This window comes from Microcaecilia unicolor, chromosome 11 (genome assembly GCF_901765095.1).
Source record: "Microcaecilia unicolor chromosome 11, aMicUni1.1, whole genome shotgun sequence".
In the NCBI taxonomy this organism is placed as follows: Eukaryota; Metazoa; Chordata; class Amphibia; order Gymnophiona; family Siphonopidae; genus Microcaecilia; species Microcaecilia unicolor.
In genome coordinates this window covers 140,820,588-140,842,485 of record NC_044041.1, presented here as the reverse complement: position 1 = coordinate 140,842,485, position 21,898 = coordinate 140,820,588, and the positions used below count along the sequence as shown (strand labels likewise).

Here is a 21,898-nt window from a genome sequence, read left to right as displayed (position 1 = left end):
CACTGTGCTATACGCTTCACAGTTCTCAACCCAGTCTTCACAACACACCGAGCCAATCAGGTTTTCAGGATACTCACAATGAATATGTACATCATAGGTTTGCATACAATGGAGGCAGTGTATGCAAATTTATCTCATGCATATTCACTGTGGGTATCCCTGCTTTAAGGAAAGAGCCAACAGAAATTCAAGATCCCAAGTTATCCCTATCAATTGCTATGCAGTTTGTAGATAGAAAGAAAAAACAAAAAATCACTCTTTCATATGTCAGTATTAGGGGGGGAACATTGATTAAAAATATTTTGATTGCTCAATTAATTGCAATTAAAATTTTTAACCACAAGATTAATCATATAAACTGGCTAAAAAAATGGTTTGATTTTCCAGTACACCACTAGTAATCCTGACCGTGTAAGAAGTTAACATTCCTTTTTGCCATGCAGCATCTCCTTTCTGTCACTCTCACTCCCACTCATCAATTATCTCTTTTCTCTGTCTCTATCTTTCCCCCCATCCACCACTGCCCCTTTTTCTCAACCCCCCCATCCAGCATTGCCTCGCCTCTCTCTTTTACTCTCCCCACCCAGCATCACCCCTTTTGCCTTTCTCCACCATTGTCCTGTCCCATCCAGCATTGTCCTGTCCCTTCCACCCTCCCCATCATCTAGCACTGCTCTGTCTCTATTCCTCTCCACTCAATCACCCAGCATCACCTCATCTCTTTCCCCTTCTCCTCCACCACTGCCCTATTTCTCTCCTTTTCCTCTCCCCTTCTACTCTCACTCTCTCGCTGGCTCCTCCGCCAGGCCCACTGCTTCCCTGGGTCTGCACGGCAATAGTGATGGCAGTAGCAGCAGCAAAAACAGGAAATAAAAGGCAAACCTAGAGGCACTGTCCTGTTTACACCGCTGCTGGTTCGCTGTTCTCATCCCTCCAAAACTGGAAGTTACATCATAGGGGGTACATAAGTATTGCCATACTGGGAAAGACCAAAGGTCCATCGAGCCCAGCATCCTGTTTCTAACAGTGGCCAATCCAGGTCACAAATACCCAGCAAAATCCCAAAAATGTACAAAACATTTTATACTGCTTATCCCAGAAATAGTGGATTTTCCCCAAGTCCATTTAATAACAGTCTACGGACTTTTCCTTTAGGAAGCTGTCCAAACCTTTTTAAAACTCCACTAAGCTAACTGCCTTTACCACGTTCTCTGGCAACGAATTCCAGAGTTTAATTACACGTTGAGTGAAGAAATATTTTCTCCGATTAGTTTTAAATTTACTACATTGTAGCTTCATCGCATGCCCCCTAGTCCTAGTATTTTTGGAAAGCGTAAACAGACACTTCACATCTACCCGTTCAACTCCACTCATTATTTTATAGACCTCTATCATATCTCCCCTCAGCTACCTTTTCTCCAAGCTGAAAAGCCCTAGCCGCTTTAGCCTTTCCTCATAGGGAAGTCGTCCCATCCCCTTTATCATTTTCATCGCCCTTCTCTCCACCTTTTCTAATCCCACTATATCTTTTTTGAGATGCAGCGACCAGAATTGAACACAATATTCGAGGTGCGGTTGCACCATGGAGCGATACAAAGGCATTATAACATCCTCATTTTTGTTTTCCATTCCTTTCCTAATGATACCTAACATTCTATTTGCTTTCTTAGCCGCAGCAGCACACTGAGCAGAAGGTTTCAACGTTATCATCAACGACGACACCTAGATCCCTTTCTTGGTCCGTGACTCCTAACGTGGAACCTTGCATGACGTAGCTATAATTCGGGTTCCTCTTTCCCACATGCATCACTTTGCACTTGCTCACATTAAACGTCATTTGCCATTTAGACGCCCAGTCTCCCAGTCTCGTAAGGAAGAACCAGCAGTAGTGTTACCACTGCAATCAGCAGATCCAGGAAGCAGTGAGCCTGGCGGAAGAGCTGGGGAGCGGGGGAGGGGAGGAAAGGGCGAGATCTGGGGCAATGTGTGTTAGTGGTGGTAGGGGATGGGGAGACAAGATAAATACTAGATGATTGGGGGGGGGGGGGATGCAGATGCGGGGAGACGGCAGGCCCAGCAGTTCAGTGAGCAAGTGAGTGGGTGCACAGCAGGGAGGGGAGGGTCACGGCTGGAGCTGTTAATAGAATTTTTTAATGCATATTAAAATATTAATGCATTAATCGCATTATTAATAGGGATGGATTGTCATTTGCAATGGCATGGGAAATGTCAACGATATGTCCCATGTCGTTTGCATGTCACTGAAAATGACAGCATGTTTTTTGATTTCCAGTAATAGTGTTTCCTCTTTTGAAAGAGGGTGTAATATTTGGAAAAAGGGCGCACTCTGATACCTCAGGTGCCAACCCTTAAAAAAAAACAAGGGTTGGCACCTGAGGTTTTTTTTTTTTTGTTTGTTTTTAAGCTTTTTGAAAATGAAATAAATTTAAAAATTACCGACCGGGAGGAGGTGCTACGACCTGCGGCAGCTGTGCCTGGCTGATTTTGTGTCATGTGCTTGCTGGAGGCTGGGGGCTTCCATGCTGTGCCTTCTGCCAGTGGAATTGCAGTCTCCTCATCACTGCCCCCAAAGCTGGTGATGAAGGTGATCTTTTCCTCTCGGCCTGGACTAGGGGTGCGAGATCGGGATCGAGTCTCTGAGCTGGACTCTGACTGCGACCTAAAGGAAGACAACAGAATAGATGAGAGTGAGCTTCACCCAAGTGACTTCCAAAGAATTAAAAGACAAAGACATCACACAGTGAAAGTCTGGAAGAGATTACTATGACTGATTAGAAAAATTACTCTAAGATTCTGTATAGGTCTGCCTGCTGTCTAGTAGTTCTATAAAATGCAAAATAGTAGACATCTTTCTCATTATGTGGCAGGTACCAGGGCCTGAAAAACTGGCCAAGGTGAGGAGGATCTTATTTCCCTGATGTCCCAGAGCTGGGCAAAAGTATAAGGGAAGGGAAATGCTTTTTATGTTTCAAGAGAGCTATGGGATTAAGGAAGCAATTCCTGAGTTAGGGACAGATCTTGTTCTGCAAGGCAACACTAACATGGGTAAGAGGGATATTCTCAAGGTCATAAGGACACCAAGAGTAGTGAGCGCATGAGTGAGGGTGTAATTATCTGTTACTCACCTTTTATATGGATCGTAGGTTGGACTGTCTCTTCGAGCATAGCTAGAAAATAAAGAACACAGCCATGAATATCTTGCTGGCCTACCTCCAGTACACTAAGCCAAATACCTCACTGCTCTGCTTCTGGCACGCCCAACTTCACCCAGGTCCATAGCAAGTCCATCACATCTGTTTATTTCCTCAATGACAGATTTAAAAGATGGTAATTATAACCACCACTGATTTTCCCATTCTTCTGTGACCTCTCATGTTCCTTCGCTGCTCTTTTCTTTCTCTTGCTTCAGCCCCAATTTCTACCTTAGGGAAGTTAACAGGAGAAATACTAGCATGGGAACTCCAATGCTATCAAGTACTTCATAATTAAATTTTATGTGAATCAAACCACCAACATAAATCAACATTTTTGAAACCATTGTGAATTTACATTTGGTTTGGGACATGAATATTATATCACATATGTTCCATACTGGATCAGTCAAAAAGTCCATCTCACACAGCATCCAGTCTCCTCAAGTGGTCAATCCACATCACAAGCAGCCAGCAGGATCCCAAGGAGAAGATTCATTCCTGATTGCTCATACCTGGAGATACGTGGTGTATTTCCTATGCCACACCAAAAAAAAAAACCAAAAGGTAAAAAGAAACAACCAACCCTAGGTACAAATCCAAGAAGGCAAGAGAGAGTAGGGGTGAACAACCAACCTTCTAATAAAATCCAAAGGAAGCTCTCAAAGATAAACATGAAAATATTTATTAAAACACCATCTGTAGAAAACTCAGTGTTTATTGCAATACCCAAGGGCTCATTACCACAACAAGTGCTTGGGTAGTGCAATAAACACTGAGTTTTCTACAGCTGTTGTTTCAATAAATATATTCATATTTATCTTTGAGAGCCTCATTTGGATTGTATTGGAAGGCTGTTCACCCCTACTCTCTCTTGTCTTCTTGGATTGGTACGTAGGGTTGATTGTTTCCTTTTTTTTTTTTTTTGGTGTGACATACGAAATACATCACATATCTCCAGGTATGAGAAATCAGGAATGAATTTTCTAAGTCTATATGGCTAATAATGATTTATGATTTTTCCTCCAGGAACTTTTTGAAACTCTTTTTAACCCACCTATTGCTGACTGCCCCATGTTCTGGAAACTACCTCCATAGCTTTATTGTATGTCAATAAAAAAAAAAAAAAACACCTTCTCCGATTAGTTTTCATCCCACCCATGCTTTTACAGACTTCTATTATATTTCCTCTAAACAGCCTTTTTCCAAGCTGAAGAGCCTTACCCCTTTACTCTTTTCTTCTAAGAGAAGATGTTCCATTCCCTTTATGGAAAAATTAGTCCTTACCTGATAATTTTCCTTCTATTACTCCAAACAGACCAATCCAGAGACTTGTGGGTTATGTCCCTCTATCAGCAGGTGGAGATAGCGAAGATACATACCTGTAGCAGGTATTCTCTGAGGACAGCAGGCTGATTGTTCTCACATGTGGGTCGACATCTGCGTCGGCCCAGGAACCGGCATTTTTCAAGAAAAATATTTTAAAAAGTCTTGCCAGAGTCTTCTGGTGCGCGTGCAGCGCGCATGCGCAGACCGATTTCCCGCCCGTCGCGTGAGCATTCCCACTCAGTTAAATCAAAAAGCAAAGAATAAACAAACAACAATGCCAAAGGGGAGGTGGGCGGGTCTGAGAGAACAATCAGTCTGCTGTCCTCGGAGAATACCTGCTACAGATATGTATTTTCACTTTCTCCGAGGACAAGCAGGCTGCTTGTTCTCACATGTGGGGTATCCCTAGCAACCAGGCTCACTCAAAACAATGAACATTGGTCAATTGGACCTCAGAATGGCGAGGACATAACATAGATTGACCTGAAACCATAAACAACTAACTGAGAGTACAGCCTGGAACAGACGAAAGCTGGGTCTAGGGGAGTAGAGTTGGATTGTAAACCCCAAACAGATTCTGCAGCACCGACTTCCCAAACCGACTGTCACGTCGGGTATCCTGCTGAAGGCAATAGTGAGATGTGAATGTGTGGACTGAAGACCACGTTGCAGCCTTGCAAATCTCCTCAATGGAGGCTGACTTTAAGTGAGCCACTGACGAAGCCATGGCTCTAACATTGAGCCATGACATGGCCCTACAGAGTCAGCCCAGCTTGGGCGTAAGTGAAGGAAATGCAATCTGCTAGCTAATTGGAGTTTGTGCGTTTTCCGATGACGACTCCCCTCCTGTTGGGATCAAAAGAAACAAACAACTGGGCGGACTGTCTAAAGCACTTCGTCCGCTCCACGTAAAAGGCTTTGAGGCCAAATTGAGGGTGTATCCTTGCCGGACTATTTGGAGAACCCACTGATCGGAGGTTATGAGAGGCCACCTTTGGTGAAAAGCTTTCAACCTCCCTCCGACTGGCAGGTCGCCCGGCACTGACACGTTGATGTCGGCTATGCTCTGCTGAAGCCAGTCAAAAGCTCGTCCCTTGCTTTTGCTGGGGAGCCGAGGGGCCTTGCTGAGTCGCACGCTGCTGACGAGAGCGAGCGCACTGGAGCTTAGCCTGGGCCGCAGGCTGTCGAGAAAGAGGATTGTACCTACGCTTGCCAGTAGAGTAGGGAACAGTCTTCCTTCCCCCCAAAAATCTTCTACCTGTAGAGGTAGAGGCTGAAGGCTGCCGGCGGGAGAACTTGTCGAAAGCGGTGTCCCGCTGGTGGAGCTGCTCTACCACCTGCTCGACTTCCTCTCCAAAAATATTATCCGCACGGCAAGGCGAGTCCGCAATCCGCTGCTGGATTCTATTCTCCAGGTCGGAGGCACAAAGCCATGGGAGTCTGCGCATCACCACACCTTGAGCAGCGGCCCTGGACGCAACATCAAAGGTGTCATACACCCCTCTGGCCAGGAATTTTCTGCACGCCTTCAGCTGCCTGACCACCTCCTGAAATGGCTTGGCTTGCTCAGGGGGGAGCTTGTCCACCAAGCCCGCCAACTGCCGCACATTGTTCCGCATGTGTATGCTCGTGTAGAGCTGGTAGGACTGAATCTTGGCCACGAGCATAGAAGAATGGTAGGCCTTCCTCCCAAAGGAGTCCAAGGTTCTAGAGTCCTTGCCCGGGGGCGCCGAAGCATGCTCCCTAGAACTCTTGGCCTTCTTTAGGGCCAAATCCACAACTCCAGAGTCTTGAGGCAACTGAGTGCGCATCAGCTCTGGGTCCCCATGGATTCGGTACTGGGACTCGATCTTCTTGGGAATGTGGGGATTACTTAGAGGTTTGGTCCAGTTCGCCAGCAATGACTTTTTGAGGACATGATGCATGGGTACTGTGGACGCTTCCTTAGGTGGAGAAGGATAGTCCAGGAGCTCAAACATTTCAGCCCTGGGCTCGTCCTCCACAACCACCGGGAAGGGGATGGCCGTAGACCTCTCCCGGACAAAGGAAGCGAAAGACAGGCTCTCAGGAGGAGAAAGCTGCCTTTCAGGAGAGGGAGTGGGATCAGAAGGAAGACCCTCAGACTCCTCGTCAGAGAAATATCTGATGTCCTCTTCCTCTTCCCACGAGGCCTCACCATCGGTGTCAGACACAAGTTCACGGACCTGTGTCTGCAACCGTGCCCGGCTCGACTCCGTGGCCACGGTGGGAGCGTCGAGAGGTAGACTCCCTCGCCCGCACCGGCGAAGCTCCCTCCGCCGACGTAGTCGGGGAGCCTTCCTGGGTGGCTACCGCACTCGGTACCGCAAGCGGCACCGATGTCGGAGACCTCAACCCGGACAATGGGCCAGCCGGCGCCTCGCTCGACGGTACCGGAGGCGCAAGCACCCCCGGTACCGGAGGGGTAGGGCGCAACAGCTCTCCCAGGATCTCTGGGAGAACGGCCCGGAGGCTCTCGTGCAGAGCAGCTGTGGAAAAAGACATGGAAGCCGATGCAGGAGTCGATATCAGAACCTGTTCCGGGCGTGGAGGCTGTTCCGGGCTGTCCAAAGGGGAGCGCACTGACACCTCTTGAACAGAGGGCGAGCGGTCCTCTCGGTGCCGATGCTTACTGGGTGCCGACTCCCTCGGCGACCCAGAGCTCTCGGTGCCAACACGGGAAGGGGACCGGTGACGATGCTTCTTCGATTTTTTGGGACGAAGCATGTCACCGGAGCTTCCCGGTACTGACGAGGAGGACGTAGAATCCAGCCGTCTCTTCCTCGGGGCCGAGGCCGAAGGAGGTCGGTCTCGGGGGGGGGGGGGGGGGGGGCTGTACTGCAGGAGCCCTCAGGGTAGGGGGAGACCCACCCGAAGGCTCACCGCCACCAGCAGGGGAAAGGACAGCCCTCACCTGCACTCCAGACGAAGCACCACCGTCCGACGACATCAGCAGACGAGGAGGTCTCGATGCCACCGACGCAGCCCTCCAATGTCGCCCCGATGCAGAGGGCCGATGCCTCGATGCACTCGAAGCAATCGGGGGCGAGGATGAAGGTCCGGGCGCCGACGACGTCGAAGCAGTCGATACTCCCGGTGCCGACGAAGAGCCCGAGAACAAAACGTTCCACTGGGCTAATCTCGCTACCTGAGTCCGCTTTTGCAAAAGAGAACACAGACTACAGGCCTGCGGGCGGTGCCCAGCCCCCAGACACTGAAGACACGACGCGTGCCTATCAGTGAGCGAGATTACCCGGCCGCACTGGGTGCACTTCTTGAAGCCGCTGGAAGACTTCGATGTCATGGGCGGAAAAATCGCGCCGGCGAGATCAAAACTCGAAATGGCGAAAATGGCACCACAAAAATAGGGGGAAGAAACTTCGAACCGAGGCCTAAATAGGGCCTACCCCGACGACGAAAGAAAACTTACCGGGGCAAAACTAGAAGTACGGGAAGGGAGAAAACCATAAAGGTCTCCTTCCGACACCTTTTTTTTTTTTTAGAACGAAGTCGATAAACGACGCGCGAGGTCAACTTTCGGGGCGCGAATGGCGAAACACGACCGTACCGAGCGCGGACAAAAGAAGACTGGCCGGCACGAGCCGGTTCGGGCAGGAAGATGGCCGCGCATGCGCGGTGCGCATCGGCGCGCGAGGACTAGCAAAGGACTTTGCTAGAAAGTGTTCCGATTGGAGGGGCTGCCGTGGACGTCACCCATCAGTGAGAACAAGCAGCCTGCTTGTCCTCGGAGAATACACAGGATTGATCCAAACCAAATAAACAGGTATAACAAAAATTCAAAATATTACACAAGTCACTGTTATTACCTTGGGCAAGTTACTTAACCTTCTATTGTCTCAGATACTACTAATCATTGCTATAGCACTACTAGATGTACATAGCATTGTACAAATTATATGCAGGTTCTCTCTCTGTCCCTAGTGGGCCCATAATCTAAGTTTTTGTACCTGGGGCAATGGAGGGTTAAGTGACTTGCCTAGGGTCACACAGAGCTGCAGTGAGAATGGAACCCAGTTCCCCAGGATCACAGTCTGCTGCACTAACCATTAGGCTACTCCAGGGACAGAAAAAATATCTAGTGTATCTGAATGTTACTGAAAAGGTGCAAGCTAAATCTAAATAAATAATAATTTCCACCAACTTCATACCAGGCAGGTAAGTGGCTACATTCACACCAGACACACTACTATCTAAACACCTCAATAATTGAATTAACAACCGAATCATCCTAACCCATCCTTATGGGGCAGAAGCCTCAATACAAGAGGATATTGGTAACAGGATTACTTCCTGCCACACCAAAATGATGCTTTCCTTTCAGGTAACCTTTTTCTTTCAGTGCTTCACCAGAGGCTGCCAAGCTGGAGGTGGGACATTTCTATTATGTCCCTGAAGGTCTTCTCTATATACTTCAGCTTCTTCAAGACTGCCATTTTTAGCCTCCAGAAATCAGACTCATTCTCCGGGAGCCAGGAGCTCTTTCTACCAAGTCTAATTGGATTTAGGTAAAACATGATACATTTCCACACAGGAGGCTTTTGAATAAACTGAGTAGGCTGAAGTTAGGAACCAAAGTGGTGAACTGGATTAGAAACTAGTTGACTGACAAGACAAGAGAGGGTGGTAGTAAATGGAATTCACTTGGATGGAAAAAAAAGGTAAGCCTCCATCCATCCATGTCCAGCAAACCTCCTCTCTCCCCTGCCCTCCCCCCCCCATGTCCAGCAGCCCTCCTGTATCCCCTGGTCTCCCCCCGTCCACCAACCATCCTCTCTTCCCTGCCCTCTCCCCATATCCAGCAACCCTCCTCTTTCCCTTGGCCTCCCCCCGTCCAGCAACCCTGCTCTCTCCCATGCCCTCCCCCCATGTCCAGCAGCCCTCCTCTCTCCCCTGCCCTCCCCCCATGTCCAGCAACCTTGCTCTCTCCCATGCCCTCCCCTCCATCGATCCATGTCCAGCAACCCTGCTCTCTCCCCTGCCCTCCCCCCCATGTCCAGCAGCCCTCCTGTCTCCCCTGGCCTCACCCTGTCCACCGACCCTCCTCTCTCCCCTGTCCTCCCCCCATATCCAGCAACCCTCCTCTTTCCCTTGGCCTCCCCCCATGTCCAGCAACCCTCCTCTCTCCCCCCTGCCCTCCCCCCATGTCCAGCTACCCTCCTCGCCGTCGCTCCCTCCGTGCCGGGCCCCCTGCACTGACATGAGAGCACCTCTCAACTCCGTGTGAAAGCGCTGCAGGCAGATCCAAGTGTGACTGTGTCTGTGCGTATTTTTTGATTCTTTTCTGCTCAAGTTTAATTTGATTATTTTTTAGATTTTCAGCATCACGATTTAGCGCTCTGTTCCTGATGAAGCCTTGATGTTGGGGTGAAACGGAGGTGGCCCCCGTCGAACACAAAGATAAGAGTGCTTTATTTACATTATTAAGTCAAGTGATGCCGTAAATTTAACAGTTCAGCAATTAAGAATCACATTTCTAGTTAAAGCAAAATAATTATGCTAATGTTTGAAAAAATCCTAAAAAATTAGCTTGTGGAGTTTTTTATACCCAGTGATAGAATCTGGGCGTGTGTTACTTCTGCTATCAGTAACCTTGCTCTAAACCTGCGACACTGTTCCAGGTTTCTGAGGGTTTTTCTCCACTCTTATGCACTTTCTTTTAAGTTCTGCTTCCTAGAGTCATTGTATATTTTGTATCATACTAGAAAGGGTGGCCAAGGTGGGAAGCTCTCTGGACTTGCTATAGCTCCACATCTCACTGTGTCTGGCCAGTACAATGAGCCCATCAGCAGTGGGGGGGGGGGGGGGGGGGGGGGGGGGGGGGAAGAAGGGGGACAATTTCTCCAACTTCTGCAGTACTGGAGGAGGGAGTACAATGTAGAGAGGAAGGTACAAGAGAGTACTTTGTGGAGAGGAACAGTAGTAGAGGGCAAATGAGTGAGGTCAAGGCACAGTGGTGCACAGGCACCATTACAGTCTAGGTCCCAGAAAACAGCAAGGCAAACGATCTGCGAAATCCAACGTGGAAAATGAGCAAGCAGATCAGTATATTATCCAAAATATTTTATTGAAGATACCGTATTTAAGACAGTTGCCCAACACAGGACATGTTTCGCCCACAAAAGGGCTGCGTCAGGGGCTAGTCTGTATCTCTACAAATAAGAACAATTGCAAATTGCATATCAGGACAAGGAAAAAGGAAATGCAAAAAACCAGCACAAACAGAATGTCCTGTTGTGTTTCCAAATCACCAGCAAGTAAGTCTGCTATCAAAGCCTGTGTAAGGCAACTGTCTTAAATACGGTATCTTCAATAAAATATTTTGGATAATATCCTAACCATTACAGTCTAGGGCAGGAAAACATGGGCTGTTTGAACTACAGCTGAGTAGGGGAGCATGTAAGTTCTCACCATCTGCAGCTGCTTTTCTTCAATCACAGGAGAAGAAGCGGAGAACTTATGTCCTTTCCCTGCTGACCTGTGACATGGTTTCTAAGCATTGGGGTGTGGGGACAGCTGTCTGTGGAGATACAGTACAGTCTCGATTATCCAAAGTAAACGGACTAGCCTGTTGTCAGATAAGTGAAAAGTAGGATAATACGGAAATCAATGGTAACCCAACAATGCACGGAAAACATACTTTATGCATGAAAAATGGGCGTAGGGTATCTCTAATTAAAATATTGTTTATTAACACCAATCAGCAATGAAAAAAAACTGTACAGCAGGCAATCTGAGCACAAGTACAGAGCAGTATACACAGCACAGCAATTACACAGCAGGAAAGTTGAACACATACAGAGCAGTACATACAGTACAGAATACTGTACAAGTACAGAACAGAGCAAGGGAAACTATATTTATCAACTGCTTATATGGAAATATAGAAACAAGCAGAGCCCCATTTCTCAAGATCACTGCATGTTCAGTCTCACTCAAGTTGTCTTCTCCAGTCTATAATACCTACAGCGCTGCGTAACCCTAGTAGCGCTTTAGAAATGTTAAGTAGTAGTAGTAAGTAGTATGAAGCAGAAATCAAGACAGCAGAACCAGAGTTCCAAGACAGCACAACTGCAACTGGAAACCCTACTGAAGAATGAGAATACAAATAAAGTGCTATAAATTAACAAACAGAATACAATAGGTGTATACACGGTACTGCATAGAACTCATTGTGCACAAGAATCTTACTATGGTTCTGTTTCTGCAAAAGTATGGCCTCAGATCAAAAATGGATCCCTAGCTGGAAAAGCAGGCTCTTGGGTCACAAAATGTCCAAAAATTTCTGCAAAAGCACGGTCTCAGATCAAAAACAATTCCCTGGCAGGAAAGCAAAGTCTCAGCTCAAAGAATCTTTACTGTTCACTTTCTTTAGCACTTCCTTTCTGCAAATGCTTCTACTTTATAGACAAACCTCCCCCCCCCCACCCCCCCCCCCACATTGCTGCCATGCTGTAAAAGCAAGGTCTCAGCTCAAAACATTTTCCACGGCTCCCTTGCTGCACAAGTGGGGTCCCAGAACCAAAAATTGCAATGCTGTAATGTAATACAGTAAAAGCAAGGTCTCAGCTCAAAACATTTTCCACGGCTCCCTTGCTGCACAAGTGGGGTCCCAGAACCAAAAATTGCAATGCTGTAATGTAATACAGTAAAAGCAAGGTCTCAGCTTAAAACTTCTTCAATAGTTCCCTGGCTGCACAAGCAGGGTCCCAGGTCCACAAATTACTGCCATACTATGTTATAAAAGCAAGGTCTCAGCTTAAAACTTCAACGGTTCCCTCGCTGCAGAAGCAGGGTCCCAGATCCAAAAATTATGGTTCCCTTGCATAGAACCATGGTCTCAAAAAAAAAAAAAAATTAATGTATGAAAGCATAGTCTTAAATAAAAAAACTGTTCCCTCACTGCAAAAGTGGGGTCCCAGATCCAAAATCACGTGCATAGAAGCAGGGACTCAAATCATAAACATGAAGAGAAGCCACACATTTCTCAATTCGGATGAGGGGTGCATGAAGGAGTATCAGCAGCAAAGCATGGTCTCAGCTTAAACATGGCTTCTTTGCAGTGTGTGAAGCCGGAAAACATAAAGATGGTCAGTTAGTGAAGGTCAGATAATCGAGACTGTACTGTACTTAGGATCTCCAAACACTGGCCTCTCCCTTCTCATACCTCAACAGGTGCCTAGAAAGGAGAGACTAGAGCAGATAGGTAGAGCGCTGTTCTCCGCTACCTTGCAAGGAGGAGAGCGTAAGGATCAGGGAAGAGATGTAGTGCTGAGGTTATTCCTGGAAGGGGGACGGGGAGCAAAGAGTAAAAATATGTTAACATTTGGGTGGCCTATCCCTTCACACCATATCCAAGGTGACTATAACTAATAAGTCCCAGGTATATTCCTGAGGCTACATGTCACAATTTCTGGGTGCAAGTCAGCTGCTGAAAAGAAGTGACTACCACATGAAGGAGATGTTTGTTCTGGAGCTGCCTGCTGATGCTACTGCTGATTGGGCCAATCTGTGCCACTGAAAGAGGGTGCTTGGGTAGTCTGACAATGATTAAAGATCAGTTTGTTTAGGGGAGAGAGGAAAGAGGGAGATAGAAGCAGAATGAGATTCTAGGCAGGAAGATGATGCTGGACAATGTTGGGAAGAGGAGGAGGAGAAATGCTTGGCAGTGGGGATGGAGTCATTATCCCAAAGAGTTTACAATTTTAGACACTCAACAGATGGTGATATTTATTATCATTTCAATAGTGTTGCTGGAGATATGTAGAGCCTTACACTGTTAATTATTCAGGTATGATAATTCCCTCTTAAGAGCTTACAATCTAAGAAGCTCAGCAGAGCATGGGGAAAGGGAAAAGGAGACAAACTGCTAGAAACCAGGGCTTGGGGGGGGGGGGGGGGGGTGGAGAGGGTGAAATAGCATGAGAGACAACTACAGTGTAGGGCTGTGAAAGAGACAGCTAGAAGAAGGTATAACATCTACAAAATTAGCACTGGGAAAAGGATAGATAGCTACAGGCTAGGGTTGGGAGATGGTTGCTATGGGGTGGGAGGGTGTGTTGGGGGGTGTATGTTGGGGGGGGGGGGGGGGGAGCGAGGAAGCAGAGCGCTGGAACAACGGCTGAATTATCCTGTTTGCTTTACCTGTGTGAGTTGTCAACCCTAAATAACATTTATTTTGATCATGTGACTTTGGACAGTTTTAGGCTATTTTATATGTATTAAAAAAAAGTTTTTTAAACATTCTAGGAAGGGCTGTTAGGAAGATTGAGTGGGAAGTGGACCGATGACTCTAGAGACTGGGGCAACTAGGTTGAACACAAATTAACTTTATTGCAGACTCGACACAGATCTGTGTTTCGGCCACAGGCCTGCCTCAAGAGTCTAAAAAACATATATGGATCATACATAAATATACATAAAGAGACCATACATAATACATAATAGATAATAAACTACAATGCTAAAAATGAATCTATAAATAAAACATAAAAAAACAACTACTTAAACACAAAGCTAGGACAAAAAACAAGAGCCTATTAAATATAAACATAAAATGTAAACAGTAAAAAGGCAGTCTTAAAGCATATGTGCAAATTCAAAACATTGTATAATTTAAGAGATCATGTCTAGTGTAATATAAATAGGCTATGACAAAGAGAAACAAAAACATAAAAAGTCAGACTTAAGATATGTGCACAAGTTATAAAAGTATTGTATAAAAAGTGCAGACGATATAACAAAGAAAGTTCCCCTCCGAAGGGACACCACCTTGTAGTGGTGGAGGGGCTTCTGTGTTTCAATGACGCAGACGCCTATGCTGAAGGGTTACCCATATCAAACAGGCCTCTGAGGAGAAACCAGACAAAGAGTGTCCCGAACTGGGAGAGTGATAAGATGGCGACCTGTAGTTTGTATGCTCAACGGCCTAACTGCCCTCTGAATTTTGTCTTCTCTACGTAAATTTTCTCTCTGCAATTGCACTTACCTTAACTGAGAGGAAGGGGACAACCGGCAGTCAGCCGCCGATGGCCAGCGTTTTGTCCCCTGAGCAAGTGCGGGACTGCTGCGTGACAAACTGCCCACAGATGAAAGGGTTGGCGAGTCCTTTGATTAGCGCCGGCGAAGGAGCGTCGACGCTCTTGGACCTGGAAAAAACAACTCCCATCGCTCCCAAATTATTCAACCACCATGTCCAAAGGAGTGGAGGAGTGAATTAGAGGCATATACTGAAACGGAGGACGTTTACAGCAGAACCCGAATCGGCAGAACCACTCCTAAACACCTAAGAGAAATCAGCTTGGAGTTTTTGGCTCCCCTGGAGGTTACATTGAATATCATCTGGAAGGCGCTTCGGGACCTAACAGTGGCAGTAAATAATTTTGTTTCAGATATAATCTTATTAGAGAGTTATATGGACAATTTAACTGAATCCTTTGAGAGTGAAAAATTGATATAACAAATGAAGTTCTACACGAGCAAGAAGTGGTTATGATCTTGAAAATGATAATAGACCAGTGTCAGGTTCAGAGCCCGCGGGGCCGGGCTCTGGAGCAAATGTGAGCCCTTGGGCTGCTGACGAGGAGCGACAGCAGCAGGCAAAACCCATCAACCAACGCTGGGCAAGCACACCGGCACCGGCAGGGACTGCAGGCACCGCCAAGCGAGCCGAAACACACGGATTGGAATCCACCAGACTGGAGGACACAGGACTGGAACACTGGACTGGAATCCCCCGGACTGGAGGACACAGGACTGGAACACTGAACTGGAATCCCCCGGACTGGAGGACACAGGACTGGAACACACCGGACTGGAACACACTGGACTGGAGCACCCTGGACTGGTCCGTACAGTTTCACCTGCACTTAGCCACTGCCCCCCCCAAGGGTTGAGCCCCTGGGTTCGAGTGGCCGGCAGGACTTACTGGATGACACAGGGACCAGGACTAGAACAAGCTGGAAACAGCAGTACTCCTAAATCCTAAACTGACATAAGTGCTCCCAAGCCTTAACCAACAGAAGAACTCCAAACAGAAACCAACAAAAGTGTTCCTAACAATAAACCAACAAAAGGACATCCTAAGCCCTATACTAACAGAAGTGCTACCAATAGCACCACTAGGAAAAGCAGGGGAGACACAGGGAAAGAGCAGGGAACCTAAACACATAAACTAGCACAGGTGTTCCACAACCCTAAACTAACTACAGTGCTCCTAAGCACCAAACAACCAGCAGAGCTCCTAACACTAAAAGGGAAGACAAGGGAGCCACAAGGGAAAAAAACAGGGAAGCTAAACACAGAAGTCAGAAGTGCTTCAAAAGCACCAAACACAGAAGAGCTTCCAAAGCCCCAAACACAGAAGTGCTTCTAAAGCACCAAACACAGAAGCACCAAACCCAGAAATGCTTCTAAAGAACCAGAGAAGAGCTTCCAAAGCCCCAAACACAGAAATGCTTCTAAAGCACCAAAAGAGGAAGCAGGGGAGCTACAAGGGAAAAGCAGGAAAGCTAAACACATAAGTCACAAGTGCACACTGCACTAACACTGACCTGGCCCTATAGCAAGCGCAAATGCAAACGTTGCAAAGGCCCTGAAGGGAGGAACACCACTTCCATATCAAGGCCCTGCCTGATAATGTCACCACTATCAGACCCAGGCAGACAGCATACTGAAACAGAGCTAGAGCTAACCCAAGCTTAACCCCCACAGCTGCAGTATAGCAGAGCAATTAGAGTCACGCTGGAAGCAACCAGCACACAGAGGCAGCTAGCTCTAGCAACACAGAAAGAAGAAACAGAAGCCAGCACAGAAGCTGACTACCAGAATAAGGTAAGTCTGGGAGAGGTCACGGCCACAATCGTAACAACCAGAAACTCTGAATAATAAAATGAATATTATTATAGATGATTAATATCGAGATTATTGTTTTTCCCAGAATTCTGGGTATGACTCCTAAAGTTTTCCTCAGAAATATTTCCTCAATTATTACTTTAAAAGGAGTGAAGCCTGTGAAAACTGGGATTACTTTAATCAGTGGGATCTGAGTTAGAGACTTAAGTATATGTATTGTTAAATAACTTCTGGTTTTTTAACAGAGGAACTAATGTAATCAGAGTATTTTTTTCTAACTAATATTGGATAATAAGTATGTTTTCAATTAAATGAATTGACTATACACCGTATTGGGCTTGAAGAAGCCAACCAGATGATCAATGTGGAGTAATATCTGGGGATAAACAGGTTAATACCACGTTTTTTTTTCTGTTTACTGTTTAATTGATCTCCTTGTCTTGTCTCACTCTCCCTATTTAGTGGTCTAAGGAAGAGAATAAAATTACCTGATGAAATAATTCCTATATATTACCTTCTCTGTATTTCTGGCAAGTGTTTACGCTGTAAAAATTTAATGGTTATAAATAAAATTAAAAACATAACAAAGAAAGTTGTCAAATATCTTACAAAATCAAAAAAGATCGATTATAAATATAATAAAATCAGCTAAAGCGCAGAGAGTATTTAATGCCGTGATGTAATCTAAGGGAGATCAATTCTTGTATAGCCAGACAGATAACCATTATTATGTTATGGAGGTTAACTCAGGTAGTAGCAAGAAAATAAGCAGTCACTTCAAAGAACTATCAAAGACAATCTGTTTATCTAAGTTTAGAAACAACACCTTGATGTCTTATTCAGATGTAGAGTCCTGGTATAGAAAAGGGGGGTTGGAAAAAGAAAAATGTAGGTAATATGGAAGAGGCTAAAAAGCATGTTTTAGTTGGAGGAATATTTGCTCTGATCACAGGAATTCAATTGAAGGATACTATGTGTTATGATATCCCTACGATAAACGAAAGGGCACCTTTTGTTATAATTATTATAAACGGGAGGAAATATACCTACCATATCAACTATGGTATATCCCAAAGCAGGGGATGCCAAATCTTCTGAATGATCTGAACATACTGCCGTTTTAATTTTTGCAAATGGGAAACGATAATTGTGAAAAAAAAATTGAGTAACGTCACAGAAAAAGCTACGATGTGCATACCCGCTACAAACTGACAAAACTCTCTGCAATCTAACATTAGAAGGGTAAAAACTGGTAACTCATAGTCTCAGACAGACATCGGGAACAAGATGTGAAAGATATCGAGATACAGAAACTATGTGAGAATAAAATCAAACCAAATGCCTTGTTCCAGTGTATGTATAAGCATATATAAGCAAAGATTACATACCTTGAGGAAGACCTTTGTGTAATGAGATAAAAAATGCTGAGCGTAGCTTGTATCTGCAAGTTAGAAGCAAATGGTTTAGGTGAACTGAGACTTTGGTAAGTAGTGTAAAAAGGCGCCAAACCGGACCGGAAATGATGTCACAAATATGATAATTAAATGACGTTAAATGGTATTCTCCATAGCCACGAATGCCTCTGATGCAAGATACAGCGAAGATACTTACCTATAGCAGGTATTCTCTGAGGACAGCAGGCTGATTGTTCTCACATGTGGGTCGGCGTCCATGGCAGCCCAGGAATGGAGATTTTCCAGCAAAATTCATGAAGCGAACAACTAAGGCTGTCCAGAGATAGGCTTACCTTCTACACGGTAATGAAAAGCACTAATTGCACTAAGATGCACTCTTACGGAGTTGGTCTTGAGACCAGACTCTGATAACTGTAGAAGGTATTCAAGCAGGATCTGTGTAGGACAAGAGCGAGGATCTAGGGCTTTGCTGTCACACCAGACATCAAACCTCCTCCATTTCAAAGAGTAACACCTCTTCGTGGAATCTTTTCTGGAAGCAAGCAAGACTCGGGAGACACCCTCTGAAAGACCCAAGGAGGTGAAGTCTACGCCCTCCACATCCAGGCCGTGAGAGCCAGAGACTGGAGGTCGGGGTGCAAAAGCGCCCCCTCGATCTGAGTGATGAGGGTTAGAAAACACTCAAATCTCCACGGTTCTTCGGAGGACAACTCCAGAAGAAGAGTGAACCAAATCTGACACGGCCAAAAAGGAGCAATCAGAATCATGGTTCCGCGATCTTGCTTGAGTTTCAGTAAAGTCTTCCCCACCAGAGGTATGGGAGGATACGCATACAGAAGGCCGTTCCCCCAATGAAGGAGAAAAGCATCTGATGCTAGTCTGTCATGGGCCTGAAGTCTGGAACAGAACTGAGAGACCTTGTGATTGATCTCAGTGGCGAAAAGATCCACCAAGGGGGTGCCCCACTTGGAAGATCTTGCACACTATGCGCGAGTTGAGCGACCATTCCAACCTCACGAGTGATCCTGCTCAACCTGTCGGTCAGACTGTTGTTTACACCTGCCAGATACGTGGCCTGGAGATACATTCCGAAAACGGCGAGCCCCCTGCTTGTTGATGTAGTACATGGCAACCTGATGTCTGAATTTGAATAATTTGATTGGACAGCCGATCTCTGAAAGCCATTAGAGTGTTCCAGACCGCTCGCAACTCCAGGAGATTGATCTGAAGACCGGATTCCCGGAGGGACCAAGATTCTTGAGTGTGGAGCCCATCTACATGCACTCCCCACCCCAGGAGAGCTGCATCCGTTGTCAGCACTTTTAGAGGCTGAGGAATTTGAAAGAGTCGTCCCAAGGTAAAATTGGATCAAATTCTCCACCACCGAAGGGAATTATGAAATTCGGTGGACAGCTGGATCTCATCCTCTAGATTCCCTGCAGCTTGATACCACTGGGAAGCTAGGGTCCATTGAGCAGATCTCATGTGCAAACGGGCCATGGGTGTCACATGGACTGTGGAGGCCATGTGGCCGAGAAGTCTAAACATCTGCTGAGCTATGATCTGCTGACACGCTCGGGCCAAGGAAACTAGGGGCAGAAGATTGTCTGCCCTCGCCTTGGGAAGATAGGTATGAGCCGTCTGTGAATCCAGCAGAGCTCCTATGAATTCTAGTTTTTGAACTGGAAGAAGATGGGACTTTGGGTAATTTATAACAAACCCGAGTAGCTGCAGCAGCTGAATAGTCATCTGCATGGACTGTAGAGCTCCTGCCTCCGAGGTGTTCTTTACCAGCCAATTGTCGAGATAAGGGAACACATGCACTCCCAGTCTGCGTAGCGACGCTGCAACTACTGCCAGGCATTTTGTAAAGACCCTGGGCGCAGACGCCAGACCAAAGAGTAGCACACAATACTGGAAGTGCTGTGTTCCCAGACGAAATCGAAGTATCGGGATGTGTGTATAAGCATCCTTTATGTAAAGAAAGCATAGCCAATCGTTTTGCTGAATCATAAGAAGAAGGGTGCCCAGGGAAACCATCCTGAACTTTTCTCGGACCAGGTATTTGTTCAGGGCCCTTAGGTCTAGGATGGGACGCATCCCCCCCTGTTGTCTTTTGCACAAGGAAGTACCTGGAATAGAATCCCAGCCCTTCTTGTCGACCACATTGGCACTGAGAAGGGCGGAGAGTTCCTCTGCAAGTACCTGCCTGTGCTGGAAGCTGAAGGACTGAGCTCCCGGTGGGCAATTTGGAGGTGTGGAAATCAAATTGAGGGAGTATCCTAGCCGGACTATTTGAAGAACCCACCGATCGGAGGTTATGAGAGGCCACCTTTGGTGAAAAAAGCTTAGCCTCCCTCCAACCGGCAGATCGTCCGGCACAGACACTTTTATAGCGGCTATGCTCAACTGGAGCCAATCAAAAGCCCGTCCCTTGCTTTTGCTGGGAGCTGCAGGGGCCTGTCTAGGCGCACGCTGTTGACGAGAACGAGCGCGCTGGGGCTGAGCCTGAGAAGGCTGTCAAGAAGGTGGATTGTACCTACTCTTATTGTAAGTATAGGGAGCATTCCTCCTTCCCCTGAAAAAACGTCTACCTGATGAGGTAGATGCTGAAGGAGCCCAGTGGGAGAGTTTGCTGAGGGTATTTTCACGCTGGTGGAGCTGCTCAACCACCTGCTCGACTTTCTCACCAAAAATATTATCCCCCTGGCAAGAAACATCCGCAAGCCGCTACTGGACTCTATTGTCCAGGTCAGAGGCACGCAGCCATGAGAGTCTGCGCATCACTATACCTTGAGCAGCAGATCTGGATGCAACATCAAAAGAGTCATAAGCACCCCTGGAGAGGAATTTACGACACGCCTTCAGCTGCCTGACCACCTACTGAAAAGGGAGCTTGTCCACCAAGTCCGCCAGTTGCTTGACATTGTTCCACATATGGATGCTCGTGTAGAGCTGGTACGACTGAATCTTGGACACGAGCATGGAGGACTGATAGGTCTTCCTCCCAAAGAATCCAGGGTTCTAGATTCTCGTCCCAGGGGCGCCGAGGCAAAATCTCTAGAACTCGTGGCTTTCTTGAGAGCGGAATCCACAACCATAGAGTCGTGAGGTAACTGTGATTTCATCAATTCAGGTTCTCCATGAATCCGAAATTGGGACTCAGCTTTTTTGGGAATGGTGGGATTACTAAGTGGTTTCATCCAGTTCCTAAGCAATGTCTCCTTAAGGACATTATGCAAAGGGACAGTGGATGACTCCTTAGTTGGCGAACGATAGTCAAGGACCTCGAGCATCTCAGTCCTGGGCTCATCTTCAGATACCACAGGGAAGGGAACAGCTGTCACGTCTGTGGCCGTGACCACCCTCAGCCTTACCTTCTTTCTGGGGGTCAGCAGCTCTGCTGGCTTCTGTCTGTGTTAGTCTTGTCTCTGTCCTGGTGTGCTGGCTGCTTCCAGCATGAACCTGATTGCTTCACTAGACCTCACCTGTGTGGGCTATGTCTCTCTAGGGAGCCAGCATCTAAGATGGTTGCCACCGGCTCTGTGCCAGCTTCCAAGATGGCTCCTGCTTGTCTTTCCTGTGGGCTCACTTCCTATGTGTGTCAAGCCTCTCTTTGGGGTCAGTGTACTTCCTGTTTCTGTCCTACTGCTGGTGACTCATCAGTGAGAGCCTTCATAAGGAAGAGCTGTGCTTGCAGTCAGGGCCTTTTGCATAAGTGTTATGCTCTTAGGCCAGGTCAGGTTAGTGTCTGCTGCACTACTGCTTAGCCTCTCTCTGGGTTCCAGCCCAGTTTCTTTCTGTGTCTGTGTCTCTGTTGTCCTTCCATGGAGGGGTCTTCCCTGCCACTGTCTGTCTGTGGACTGCGGGTCCTTCCTGGCTTACCCTGTGTTTGGGGTGAAGCCTCTGTTCCTGGCTTACCCTGTGTTTGGGGTGAAGCCTCTACTCCAGGCTTACCCTGTGTTGGGGTGAAGCCTCTGTTCCTGGCTTACCAGGGTTGGGGGTGAAGCCTTTGTCCGGGTTTGTCTCTGTTTGCGAAGCCTCAGCCTTTGT

General features: G+C 46.8%; 1 protein-coding gene across 1 annotated transcript in view; it reads right to left on the bottom strand.

Annotated features, from left to right (window-relative positions):
• Positions 1–21,898, bottom strand: part of CLASRP (CLK4 associating serine/arginine rich protein) — a 1,081,767-nt gene that overhangs the window by 454,038 nt on the left and 605,831 nt on the right. The window contains exons 11-12 of the mRNA XM_030217938.1: positions 3,147–3,188; positions 2,462–2,680 (exon numbers count right to left, since the gene is read on the bottom strand). Coding sequence (XP_030073798.1) covers positions 2,462–2,680; positions 3,147–3,188 — 261 coding nt within the window. The remainder of the gene's footprint in view (positions 1–2,461; positions 2,681–3,146; positions 3,189–21,898) is intronic.